The sequence below is a fragment of the Phyllopteryx taeniolatus genome, chromosome 13, assembly GCF_024500385.1.
Source record: "Phyllopteryx taeniolatus isolate TA_2022b chromosome 13, UOR_Ptae_1.2, whole genome shotgun sequence".
Classification (NCBI taxonomy): domain Eukaryota; kingdom Metazoa; phylum Chordata; class Actinopteri; order Syngnathiformes; family Syngnathidae; genus Phyllopteryx; species Phyllopteryx taeniolatus.
In genome coordinates this window covers 26,502,252-26,516,480 of record NC_084514.1, presented here as the reverse complement: position 1 = coordinate 26,516,480, position 14,229 = coordinate 26,502,252, and the positions used below count along the sequence as shown (strand labels likewise).

Here is a 14,229-nt window from a genome sequence, read left to right as displayed (position 1 = left end):
AAGGAATTTGTCTCCGGTAGTTGGAGCCGCTCAAGTACAACAGACAGTCAATTTACAGAACACTTTGGAGACACAAAGACATTGACAAAAAACAATTGTGCAAAAAGATGCAGAGTCCTCTAGCACTTAGAGCAGTTCGAATGACTAATATCGCAATAGTCCGGTGCAATGACCGTTGTGCAAAGGGCGCTGAGACTTCAAGGAGTGTATGCGGTTTAAAGTGACGAGTAGTGCGATAATCTGGGACAATGGTTGTGCAAATGTTACAGATACTCCTCAATCAGTGTGCAAATGGAGCATATGCTACTCTGGCATGAGTGGCCAGTATATGCAAATAGTGCAGCATGGCGAGACAACTACAGCGAGTGCACAAGTAATACATAATTGGCCCCACAGAAATGTGACAACGGACTCAAGTCAAAAAATTGCCAGCTTGTTGTAATGGAATTATAAATTAGCTGTTTAAGAAGTTGATTGCAAGAGGGAAGAAGCTGTTGGAATGTCTACTAGTTCTAGTTTGCATTGATCGGTAGCGCCTACCTGAGGGAAGGAGCTGGAAGAGCTGGTGACCGGGGTGGGGAGGGTCCGAGAGGATTTTGCATGCCCTTGTCTTAGTTCTGGCAGCGTGCAAGTCCTCAAGGGTGGGTAGGGGGGTACCGACAATCCTTTCAGCAGTTTTGATTGTCCGTTGCAGTCGGAGTTTGTCCTTTTTTGTAGCAGCACCAAACCAGACTGTGATGGAAGAACACAGGACTGATTCGATGGCCGCTTTGTAGAACTGTCTCAGCAGCTCCGGTGGCAGGCCCTGCTTTCTCAGAAGCCGCAGGAAGTACATCCTCTGCTGGGCCTTTTTGAGGACGGAGTTGATGTTGGTCACCCACTTCAGGTCCTGGGAGATTGTAATTCCCAGGAACTTGAAGGTCTCGACGGTTGACACAAGGCAGCTGGACAACGCGAGGGGCAGCTGTGGCGAAGGATGCCTCCTGAAGTCCACGATCATCTCTACAGTCTTGAGCGTGTTCAGCTCCAGGTTGTGTCGGCAAATTCTGCCGGTTTCTAGGCTACAACTCTCCCCTTTATACTAGTTACAGGCAGTGGATTGAATCCCAAAACTTTGGTTGGGCTTTTACACACATTTGCAGTTTTTATCGCTTAAAAATACTTCCCAGCACCTGCTGTACACATTTTATTATTTTCAGTGATAATTTCACACAGGCTGCTGTCCAAGCCAATTCTGGGTCTTTCTAGGCTACAACTCTCCCCTTTACGCTATTTATTGGCAGTGGTTTGAATCCCAAAACTCTGGTTGGGCTTTTACATACATTTGCAGTTTTTAATCGCTTAAAAAAATGCTTCTCAGCGCCTGCTGTACACTTTATTCCTTCTCAGTTATAACTTCAAACAGGCTGCTTTCCCAGCAAATTCTGGGGCTTTCTAGGCTAGAACTCTCCCCTTTACACTAGTTACAGGTAGGCTTTACATGATGAAGATTTTTGGGGCCGATCACCGATCAGCGAGTTTAAAAAAACGATAACCGATCACCGATCTGATCACAAGATGGAGGAATGTGTATTTAAATGACCTGTTCATTTACTGAATATACTTGTGTACTTAATTGCTCAAAAAATTATATTTATAATAAATAATGTATCTTTGTTCCTCTATTTATGCCAGTGAGGCATTGTGACAGACAGAACAAATGAATGGTCTTCTTTTAGATGGCAGGAAGCAAATACAGTAATGAATGTATCCACTTTTTGTGACATTTTTTTTTGTTAGTGTGCCGTGAGATTTTTCAATTGTAAAATTTGTTCCTTGGCTTCATAAAGGTTGGAAATCACTGCTCTATTCAGATCGTGTATTCTAATCAGTCAGGTCAAACTAACATTACAACATGACAGAAATAATGGCTGCTAACTTACTGTAATTAAATTACTTTATCATACCATATTTTCACAACCATAAGGCGGAGTCTCAGTTACGGCGCAGTCTCAGTTACTGGGGCTATTTCTGTATTTAACACATACATAAGACAACGTATTATAGGGCGCAGGCATGGTAAAACATACGCTAGCTTAAAACATACGGTAGCATGCATGCACGCTAAAACAATGTTTTTAAAAAGGAGCGTGAGCAAAACTGAGTTCGGTTGTACTTTATTGAAGTATTTAACAATGTACTCACGTTATTTATTTTTTTATCAATCCTCATCCACAAATCCATCAAAGTCCTCATGTTCTGTATCCGAAATGAACAGCTGGGCAAGTTCTCCATCAAACACGCCAGGTTCCCTCTCGTCATTGTCGGAGTCAGTCTTGTTGCCGTGCGGCTCCTCAGAAATGATGCCGGCTTTTACGAAAGCTCGAACAAGCAGACACGTTAGCCCAAGCATCCACAATCCATTCACAAATTGTGGTGTAACTCGCCCGGCGCTGCCTCCTAGTCTTAGTAAAGCTGTGTTCGCCATCTGTCATCCATCGCTTCCACGCCGCTCGCAACTTCAGTTTGACCGCCCTGTTTACACCGATGGAGTTCATTTATCCATTGCTCGAGTTGGTCTTCCAACTCGGGCCACCTCGCCTTGTTTCCGTGTTTTGTTTTTCTTTTTTTTCCGCGGAAACTCCGCTTCGTCCTCTTGACTTGGCAAAGCTTGTTTTTCTCCACTTGCTAACCATGGATTCGTTGATCTTCAATTCTCTCGCGGCTGCTCGATTCCCATGTTCCTCCGCGTAACTGATAGCTTGCAGTTTAAGCTGTGCTTCGTAAGCGTGTCTCTTCATAGGTGCCATTTTTGGGGGTCCTTAGCCAAACCGATGTTTTGCACAACGCACATACCGGCGCTATATACCTACCTTTAACATCCTCTTTCACACGCACCCTTCCCCCTTTAACGTCCGCATGCTGTCCTGAGTCACGTCCACCTTTCCTCTATATAAGCAGCATGTACGCAGGAAATGCTCCCAGTCAGTCAAGCAGAGTGCTCATCGAAGTCACACAACAACATTTACAGATTTTGGAACTCGGTGCATACATAAGGCCGTCAGATATTTACAGGACTACGCCAAAAGACACGCGACAAGGCTAAAAATAAACTAGGTTTTGGATTCAAATATACTATACACAATGGCGACGCGGAGCAAATGTCTTTTGCGGAGCCGATCAATCGGATCAACGAATTATGACGTTACAGCCAATCAGCCGATCAGCATAAAATGCTAATTATCGGCCGATACCGATAAGGCTGATAAAATCGGTGTAAAGTCTAGTTACAGGCAGTGGTTGGAATCCCAAGACTTTGGTTGGGCTTTTACACACATTTGCAGTTTTTATCGCTTAAAAATGCTTCCCAGTGCCTGCAGTACACATTTTTGACAGAAATAAACCTTAGAGTAAAGAGCATTCACAGCATTCAGGTGCATGGGTGGAGTGCAGTGATATGGCAGACAAGTTGCTTCCATGGGCGAAAACCAATTCCATAGGAGGCAGCACATGTCTTTTTTGGTTTGTGTCAACTCTGGGCAGCAAAAATGCAGAACTTGAATACTGGATATTACACTGTGTACAGTATACAATAAAAAAAGTTAAAACTTTAGTTGACCTCAAACTACTAATGAAGTAAAGATCTAAATTCCTTACCCAGGATGGAATTCTGTGCTGATTCCAATGTCATCAGCATCTTCCTTGGAATGCACAAGAACAGTTCTTCTGCCTATATAGAGAATACAACCAGCAAGTAAAGGTGGTTGGTTGATTATTTCCTTAACGAAACAATGCTTCTTGGCAGTAAATCGTATACCGTTGGAAAGACTGTTAAAGACACTTTTTAAAAGGTGCCACATTAATAAAGAACATGCAATTGAACAACAGAGTTGAGAATGTATGTGTGTTACGGACAATAAATATTCTCTGCCAATTCCAAAGAGCTTATTTTGCCGTTGTTTTGGCCTTCTGCTTCCCTCAAGCATGGGTGTGCAGAGAACTTTGGAGAGGCAGCTGCTCAAAGTTAAAAGGGCGTACCATGGAATTGTTGTGGAAGCAATATAATGTTTGACAAAATGCTAAATTATGGCCACGCAACACAAATTAGCAGCTCCTTACTGGACAGTTGGGTAAGCAAATCGAGTCAAGAGCTCCTTCTCTGGAAATGGTAAAGATGAGGTCGAGGGTGGGGCTATATACAATGGACAGGGATACAGTAGTAAAATAGAATTTACTTTTAAGCTGGGAAAAAGATTCTGAAAAACTTGCATTACAGACTATTGACAATATCAGACGACTAAATTACATTTTCCCGGACATGCACGCCGCAACTTTGAGGCGTCACAGAGACTCGTGACCACCTGAGAACTCCCACTCCTCCATGCCCTATCAGTCGCATTTACGGGCCCCGGCCCTCATCATTGGTCCATCCATTCAGCTGTCACTCTAACCTTGATTGTGTCTTCCTTGATGAGCTGGCCGTCACTCTCAGTCGTTGTACTACTTTTGTGATTTTCACACACACATGGCTTCAACAGCACAGGACATGTGGGCATCGTCTCTTATCGGAGACCTCAGACTTCCTGTACACTTGTTCGGTACACCTTGCACCTCGGTGCCATCTTTTTTCCCCATCCTGCCCACCCTTTCGTTTCAAAGGCAACATCTGAAACCCAACTCTTCTGGTGCACCTGCAACGACCACTTGGGATGTGCAATTCCTTCTGTGCTGGTTCCCAGCCTTCCTCTTCTGTTCTATGTCGTTTGTGGTGTCGAAGTTGCCTGCTTTTCATTTAATCTTTCCGTGGCTCGCCTTGGCGGCCACCCTCTCAATTATTTCTCCCGGCGCGCTGCGCAAGCTTCACTCTGGTTTGTCCTTGGGTTTCCACCTGCTCATTTGCATTTTGTTACTGCGTCTCGTGGAGCTCATTTCTCAGCCGCTCGTGACTCAACGCAGCAAGGGGGGTGGGGGGTCACACAAGACTCCGCCCATGATGCACCATGCACGAAACAAAAGATGGTCAACACGGTGAAACTGGACCAGGCAAGCAAGCCCAGCCTCCGTGACAGCATCCTTGCTACACCAAGTCCGCCACAAACCGCTAACATAACGACCAAAATAAAACATACACAGCGCCCCGACCGGGGACGTCTGTAGTCTTACTACTATTGAGAGACAACTTCGGGAATTGCAGTCCAAATTCCAAACCACCCGACAACGCATGGCTAACAAAGTAGTCAATTCCTGGCTGCTAAGCAATCTGCTAAAAGTAGCCATTTTAGTTCTCAACATATGCTGTGTAATTTTAAACCAAAATAGGCAGGCCATAACTACGCTGTCGTCTGCGCTCCTAACGGTTTATGCTCACACACAGATTGCTGGCATGTTGATAAGCGACAGGCTATGTGAAATTGCGCCCTTTCTGGACAACTTTGCAAAAGATAGAATTCTCCCACATTTGGCATCCCTCAGCTCTATTAAAATCACTCTGCCTATGGCCCTGACAGGCCCTACCAATCCGGCCGATCGCAGGCCTTTCCTTACAAGCTCCAAACCTCTGCATGTCAATCCTGAGTTCCAAAGAAAAAAACGTTCTTGTCGCTGGCGCAACCAAAGATACCATCAAAGATGCCACTTGGTACCACCTACCATCCAGCAGTTATGACAGCCATATTGTGGTTTCTAAGTTTCTCAAACAGCGCAAATTTGAATAAGGCCTTGAAATGCTGGAAAAAATTACATTTGAAGGAACGCAGGTGTTTGACATCACCAACACTAAGGTGTCAAAACCCCTGTTTGCACATTCCGGCCTGTGCTACAGATCTTAACTTAGTGGCCCAAACCATCCTCGAACCACTACATGATTTTCAGACTAGCCTCCCTGCTCTACCGAAAGTCCCAGGAGCGGCGGAGCTGCTCAGAAAAGTACCCCAATGCTTGCCTGAGGTTTTCCGGGAGAAAGGAAGGGCCGAGCTCGAAAATGTCCCAGCTCAAACCGTGCAGGAAGTCCTCCCCCTTTGACCGAACATTCCCGGACCTCCTTGCTTCCTCTCTGACTTAGGCTAAGTTTCCTTTCCTTTGTACAGTGTAGAACACCTGCCTTTCATCTCTTGCTTTTGGTTACTATTTGAGTGGTTCACACCTTATAGTAGAGTTTTCATTTTTCCATTTTTCTTGTTTTTGGAGACACCCTCTGTTTGCTAGAAGGGAGCGGGGCTGAATAACTTTTTTTTTTTCTTTTTCCCTTCCATTCTCCTCTCTCTCTTATTTTTTAAGAGCCCTACAAAAACTCTGTCAACGTTCATGGTAGTAGTCTTTTCCCCTGTCTCTCTCAACTGCACAATCTCTTGAATTCACCACATAGAAACAACATTGACATCTATATTCACATATAGACACGCACATTGAGTAAGCAGCTGTCATGGACACCTGTTACAGTTGAAAAGGGGGGGTGGTATTCACTAATGTTTTACTCTGGTAACTGCATTGCTGTGTGTACCTGCCAACCTGTGCCGCCTTCCAAGTAGACGTCGCCGAAACCCGCCATCGAGCCGAACTTTTGCCGACGATGGGGTGATATTTAGCGGACATGCACGCCGCAACTTTGAGGCGTCACAGAGACTCGTGACCACCTGAGAATTCCCACTCCTCCACGCTGCCCTGCTGTGAGACGGCGACTAGGACAATGCCTGGTGTACGTCAAGTGGACCTTAACCTAATTAGCAGCTTCCCGTCAAATCTTGATTCCTGTCTTCAAAAGACTCCTTCCCCGACCAAAAGATTGGAGGGACACTCCCTTCAAGCAGACTATGAGGCTAATATTCACCCCATGCCCCATGGGTGCAGGCCCGGCCACCAGGCGCTCGCCTTCGAGCCCCACCACCAGGCCTGGCTCCAGTGGGGGGCCCCGGTGACCCGCATCCGGGCAAGGGAAAACGAAGTCCAGTTTGTGCCTATGCACCAAACAGCAGTTCAGAGTACCCACCCTTTTTGGAGTCCTTGGAGGGGGTGCTGGATAGCGCTCCCGCTGGGGACTCCATCGTTCTGTTGGGGGACCTCAATGCTCACGTGGGCAATGACAGTGAGACCTGGAAGGGTGTGATTGGGAGGAACGGCCCCCCCCCGATCAGAACCCGAGCGGTGTTCTGTTATTGGACTTCTGTGCTCGTCACGGATTGTCCATAACGAACACCATGTTCAAGCATAAGGATGTTCACACGTGCACTTGGCACCAGGACACCCTAGGTCGCAGTTCGATGATCGACTTTGTGGTCGTGTCATCGGACTTGCGGCCGCATGTCTTGGACACTCGGGTGAAGACAGGGGCGGAGCTGTCAACTGATCACCACCTGGTGTTGAGTTGGCTCCGATGGTGGGGGAAGATGCTGGTCCGACGTGGCAGGCCCAAACGTATTGTGAGGGTCTGCTGGGAACGTTTGGCAGAATCCCCTGTCAGAAGGAGTTTCAACTCCCACCTCTGACCGAACTTTGCTCATGTTCCGGGGGAGGCGGGGGACATTGAGTCCGAGTGGCCCATGTTCCGCGCCTCCATTGCTGAGGCGGCCGACCGGAGCTGTGGCCGTAAGGTGGTCGGTGCCTGTCGTGGCTGCAATCCCCGAACCCATTGGTGGACACCAACGGTGAGGGATGCCGTCAAGCTGAAGAAGGAGTCCTATTGGACTTTTTGGCCTGTGGGACTCCTGAGGCAGCTGATGGGTACCGGTACACAATGTAGGTCCTTCTGACCTTCTCTGTACTTTTCCATCAACATCCTCAAGGCAAATAATGCATCTATGGTAATGCAAATACTCACTTCAGTCTAGCTTCCACTACTCTCTTCCATTACTTCATTGTGTGGCTCATCAACTTTATTCCTCTATAGTTGCCACAGCTCTGCACATCACCCTTGTTCTTAAAAATGGGCACCAGCACACTTTTCCTCCATTCCTCAGGCATCTTCTCACGCACTAGAATTCTATTGAACAAGCTGGTCAAAAACTCCACAGCCACCTCTCCTAGATGCTTCCATACCTCCACAGGAATGTCATCAGGACCAACTGCCTTTCCATTTTTCATCTTCTTGAATGCCTTTCTAACTTCCCCCTTACTAATCATTGCCACTTCCTGGTCCACCACACTTGCCTCTTCTACTCTCCCATCTCTCTCATTTTCCTCATCCATCAACTCCTCGAAGTATTCTTTCCATCAAGCTAGCACACTGCTGGCACCAGTCAACATATTTCCATCTCCATCCTTAATCACCCTAACCTGCTGCACATCCTTCCCATCTCCGAATGACAGCTTCTATCTCGAAAAATCCGGGGCGGGTTGTTCTTATCGCAAGGCACCACTGCTTAACAGTTTGACTGCCCACTAACAGAAATGAAAATGAAATTAATAAAGTTCAAGTTATAAGCACATCTGTAATGTGTCAAATATTGTATAAACTAAAAACATACCATCTGTACAAAGACAAACTCGCACTGATGAAAGGCCTTATCAAACAATGCTGATTATTTTGACAGTCTGACTTTTGCAATGATGTAACTTTTTTGTCATATGTATAACCAACCCCACTGTCATTCTCACCTTTATATCTCTTGTAGCTTGAAGGCCATAGCCTTCTTTTCCAAAGTTGGCAATTCGGATCCCATCACAGGAAGCCCCATTCGCTTTTGCCCAGGACACCAGATCCTGGAAATGGCTGTGTCTGCAACCCTCAAATACTACAGACATACCTGGAAAAAAAGGCAATTTAAAACTTGAGTGGCATTTGCAATGTGTACTGCAAAATAAACAATTATGTAGCCCAGTGGTAACTCAGGGATACAAACTTACAGATCCTGATGGTTTAATATAAATCCATTACTAGTCATCTCCGTGTCACCAGAATATTATTTAACTTATTGATCTAAATATACAGGGTGATTGAAAAGTAACTCCCTATTTTAAAATGCTTATCATTTATTCATATGTCATAATATTTTTCTCAATTTCTTTGTGTATGTTCCATGTTCCTTTTTTCTGTGGGGTTCGTGAAAGGAGCAAGTCTATTCTACCAAACCAACGACTTTTGAAGGGTGAATACGAGAAGTCAGAGGTGTGATTGTGGTCGGGGGTGCGACCGAGTGGGTGTGGGGTGTGAAAGTGTCCTTTTCAAATCTGCAGTAGAAGGTATTCAAGTCGTTGGCTAGTGTGCTATTGTTCTCAGCTTGGGGGGTCGTCGCTTGTAATTAGTCAGCGATTGGAATGCATGCCAGACTGATTTAGAGTCGTAAGCGCTAAACTGTTTTTCCAACTTTGCTGCATAGTTCCTCTTTGCAATGTTAATTTCTTTAGTCAGCTGGTTTCTAGCTCGATTATACAGGGCCCTGTCCCCGCTCTGATATGCGTCCTCCTTAGCTTGGCGAAGCTGCTTAAGTTTAGCAGTGAACCACGGCTTGTTGTTGTTGAATGTGCGAAATGATTTTGTTGGTACACACACACCTTCACAGAAACTGATATAGGATGTAACAATGTCCGTATATTCATCCAGGCTGCCAGCTGAATTTTCAAAGACACTCCAGTCTGTGCAGTCTCAGAATCAGAATCAGAATCATCTTTATTTGCCAAGTATGTCCAAAACACACAAGGAATTTGTCTCCGGTAGTTGGAGCCGCTCTAGTACAACAGACAGTCAATTTACAGAACACTTTGGAGACATAAAGACATTGACAAAAAACAACAACAAACAACAATTGTGCAAAAAGATGCAGAGTCCTCAGTTCGAATGGCTAATATCGCAATAGCAATAGTAATAGCAATAGCAATAGTCTAAGCAGCTTTGAAGTTCCATCTTTGCTTCATTGGTCCACTTTTTCACAGTTTTCATTGTAGGCTTCGCGCATTTAAGTTCTTGCTTGTACGTCGGTATTAAGTGAATTAAGCAGTGATCAGACGAGCCCAGGGCTGCACGAGGTATAGCACGGTATGCGTTTTTCACCGTAGTGGAGCAGTGGTCTAAAATGTTATTCTCCCTGGTCGGACAGTCGATGTGCTGCTTGTATTTAGGGAGTTCGTGGTTGAGTTTAGCTTTGTTAAAGTCCCTGAGAATAATGAGGGGTGAGTCCGGGTGTTTTTTTTCAATTTCGTTGACTTGTTCGGCGAGCGTTAGCAGTGCGGCGTTCGTGTTAGCTTGAGGCGGAATATAGGCGCCAGCGAGAATGAATGATGCAAACTCACGCGGCGAGGAGAATGGCTTACAGTTCAAAAACAGCGACTCCAAATGCGGGCTGCAGTGTGTGCTGAGCTCCGTGACGTCCGTACACCATTTTTCATTGATACAGAAGCATATCCCGCCGCCCTTTGTTTTCCCCGATGATTCCATGTCGCGGTCCGCTCGATGAATATGGAAGCCGGGAAGCACGACGGCGCCATCGGGTACAGCGTCGCAAAGCCAGGTCTCCGTGAAGCACATGGCGGCGGTACGGCCGAAGTCTTTACTGGTCTTTAACAGAAGATGAAGCTGGTACATTTTGTTGGGTAGGGAGCGTACATTCGCGAGGTGGATCGACGGGAACGCCAATCTGTGTCCTCTCTTGCGGAGTTTCACCTGAATGCCGGCTCGCTTCCCTCTGTGGCGCCGTTTCCATCTCCATGCGCCGAAACCCGCGGACGCCGCCCCGGTAAGTGACACGGGGAAAAAACTGAGCGGATTTGAACTAATTAGATAATTGTAGTTCCTAATACAAAATACAAAGTAGCGGATCAACTCTTGTTGCGGATGTTACGTGTGCTTCGCAGTTCCACTGGGACCACAACCAGGGCCACGACCCGCAAAAATACAAAAGACCAGTGCAACAAATACGACAATGGCTGATCTGATGAGCAAAAATCTTGCTTAAACATAAGAGTAACAATAGAGGATGTCGGCTCCAGAGGTGGGTAGAGTAGCCAAATATCGTAGTCAAGTAAAGGTACTGTTACTTAACAATAATGTGACTTAAGTAAAAGTAAAAAGTAGTCCTCCAAAAAATTACTTGAGTAAAAAGTAGAGTGAAATAATTACGAGTACTGAGTAAATAGTAACTTCAGATTTTTTTTTTTAACCACAGTATGAACATAAAAAAAAAAAAGACAAAATAAAATGTGAATGCGCAAATTATAGAATTTTATGGCCGGAACACGTTCCAAAAAAGCTGGGCCAGGTGAAAGTTGAGGAATGCTCATTAAACACCTGTTTGGAACATCCCACAGGTGAACAGGCTAATTGGGAACAGGTGGGTGTCATCACTAGGTATAAAAGGAGCTTCCCTGAATTGTTCGGTCATTCACAAGCAAAGATGGGGCGAGGTTCACCTCTTTGTGAACAAGTGCGTGAGAAAATAGTCGAACAGTTTAAGGACAATGTTCCTCAACGTACAATTGCAAGGAATTTAAGGATTTCATCATCTACGGTCCTTATCATCATCAAAAGGTGCAGAGAATCTGGAGATATCACTGCATGTAAGCGGCAAGGCCGAAAACCAACATTGAATGCCCGTGACCTTCGATCCCTCAGGCGGCACAAAAACCGACATCAATGTGTAAAGAATATCACCACGTGGGCTCAGGAACACTTCAGAAAACCAATGTCTGTAAATACAGTTCGGCAACTTAAAACTCTACTATGCAAAGCAAAAGCCATTTATCAACAACACCCAGAAACGCCGCCGGCTTCTCTGGGCCCGAGCTCATCTCTAAGATGGACTGATGGAAAGTGGAAAAGTGTTCTGTGGTATGACGAGTCCACATTTCAAATTGTTTATGGAAATTGTCTGGGCCTCCACACCAAAGAGGAAAAGAACCACCCGGACTGTTATGGACGCAAAGTTCAAAAGTCAGCATCTGTGATGTTATGGGGCTGTGTTAGTGCCAATGGCATGGGTAACTTACACATCTGTGAAGGCACCATAAATGCTGAAAGGTAGATACAGGTTTTGGAGAAACCTATGCTGCCATACAAGCAACGTCTTCTTCATGGCCGCCCATGCTTATTTCAGCAAGACAATGCAAAACCACATTCTGCACGTGTTAAAACAGCGTGGCTTCGTAGTAAAGGAGTGCGGGTACTATGTGTGGAGCATTATGAAGCATAAAATACAACAACGGAGACCCCGGACTGTTGAACAGCTGAAGCTGTACATCAAGCAAGAATGGGAATGAATTCCACTTACAAAGCTTCAACAATTAGTGTCCTCAGTTCCCAAACGTTTATTAAATGTTGTTAAATGAAAAGGTGATGTAACACAGTGGTAAACATGACCCTGTCCCAGCTTTTTTGGAACGGTGAGGGATACCATCAAGCTGAAGAAGGAGTCCTATCGGGCCTTTTTGACCTCTGGGATGCCTGAGGCAGCTGACGGGTACTGGCTGGCCAAGCGGAATGCAGCTTTGGTGGTCGCTGAAACAAAAACTCGGGTATGGGAGGAGTTCGGTGAGGCCATGGAGAAAGACCTCCGGACGGCTTCGAGGAAATTCTGGTCCACCATCTGGTGTCTCAGGAGGGGGAAGCAGTGCACCATCAACACTGTGTATAGTGGGGATGGGGCGCTGCTGACTTAGACACGGGACATTGTGAGTCGGTGGGGAGAATAATTCGAAGACCTCCTCAATTCCACCGACACGCCTTCCCATCAGGAAGCAGAGTCTGGGATCTCTGAGGCAGGCTGTCCTATCTCTGGGGCTGCTGTCACAGAGGTGGTTAAAAAGCTCCTCGGTGGCAAGGCCCCGGGGGTGGATGAGATTCGCCCGGAGTTCCTAAAGGGTCTGGATGTTGTGGGGCTGTCCTGGTTGACACGCATCTGCAACATCGCGTGGACATCGGGGACAGTGCCTCTGGATTGGCAGACAGGGGTGGTGGTCCCCCTTTTTAAGAACGGGGTCCGGAGGGTGTGTTCCAACAACAGGGGGAGGATTACACTCCTCAGCCTCCGTGGTAAGGTCTATTCAGGGGTGCTGAAGAGGAGGGTCCGTTGGGAAGTCGAATATCAGATCCTGGAGGAGCAGTGTGGTTTGCGTCCTAGCCTTGGAACAGTGGACCAGCTCTACACCCTCGGCAGGGTCCTCGAGGGTGCGCCCAACCAGTCTACATGTGTTTTTTGGAGTTGGAGAAGGCGTTCGACAGTGTTCCTCGGGGAGGCCTCTGGGGGGGTGCTTCGGGAGTATGGAGTACCGAACCCCGATACGGGCTGTTCGGTCCCTGTCCGACCGGTGTCAGAGCTTGGTCAGCATTGCTGGCAGTAAGTCGGACTCGTTTCCGGTGAGGGTTGGACTCCGCCAAGGCTGCCCTTTGTCACCTATTCTGTTCATAACTTTTATGGACAGAATTTCTAGGTGCAGCCGAGGCGTAGAGGGGGTCCGGTTTGGTGGCCTCAGTATTGCATCTCTGACTTTTGCAGATGATGTGTTTCTGTTCGCTTCATGAAGCCGTGATCTCCAACTCTCACTGGAGCGGTTCGCAGCAGAGTGTGAAGCAGCTGGGATGAGAATCAGCACCCCCAAATCTGAGACCATGGTCCTCAGTCGGAAAAGGGTGGGATGCCCTCTCCGGGTCGGGGATGAGATCCTGCCCCAAGTGGATGAGTTCAAGTATCATGGGGTCTTGTTCAAGAGTTAGGGAAGAATGGAACGGGAGATCGACAGGGGGCTCGGTGCAGCGTCTGCAGTGATGCGGGCTTTGTATCTGACCGTTGTGGTGAACAAGGAGCTAAGCAGAAAGGCGAAGCTCTCGATTTACCGGTCGATCTACGTTCCTACCCTCACTTATGGTCACAAGCCGTGGGTCGTGACCAAAAGAACGAGATCCCGGATACAAGCGGCCAAAATGAGTTTCCTCCGCAGGGTGTCCGGTCTCTCCCTTAGAGATAGGGTGAGAAGCTCGGTCATCCGCTGCTCCTCCACAGAGAGGAGCCAGATGAGGTGGCTGGGGCATCTGATTTGGATGCCTCCCGGACGCCTCCCTGGTGAGGTGTTCCGGGCACGTCCCACTGGCTAGAGTCTCTCGGCTGGCCTGGGAACGCCTCCGGATCCCCTCGGAAGAGTTGGAAGAAGTGGCTGCGGAGAGGGAAATCTGGGCGTCGCTGCTAAAGCTCCAGCCCCCACGACCTGACCTCGGATAAGCGGTAAAAAATGGGTGGGTGGATGGATGATTTGCAAATCATTGTATTCAGTTTTTATTTATGTTTAACACAACGTCCCAAGTTCATTGGAATTGGGGTTGTAATAAGTATA

At 46.9% G+C, this 14,229-nt stretch overlaps 1 protein-coding gene across 1 annotated transcript in view; it reads right to left on the bottom strand.

The window, feature by feature from the left end:
- The window catches only part of setd3 (SET domain containing 3, actin histidine methyltransferase), a 119,323-nt gene that overhangs the window by 84,683 nt on the left and 20,411 nt on the right, over positions 1-14,229 (bottom strand). Inside the window, 2 exon segments of the mRNA XM_061794983.1 lie at positions 3,637-3,709; positions 8,569-8,717. Coding sequence (XP_061650967.1) covers positions 3,637-3,709; positions 8,569-8,717 — 222 coding nt within the window.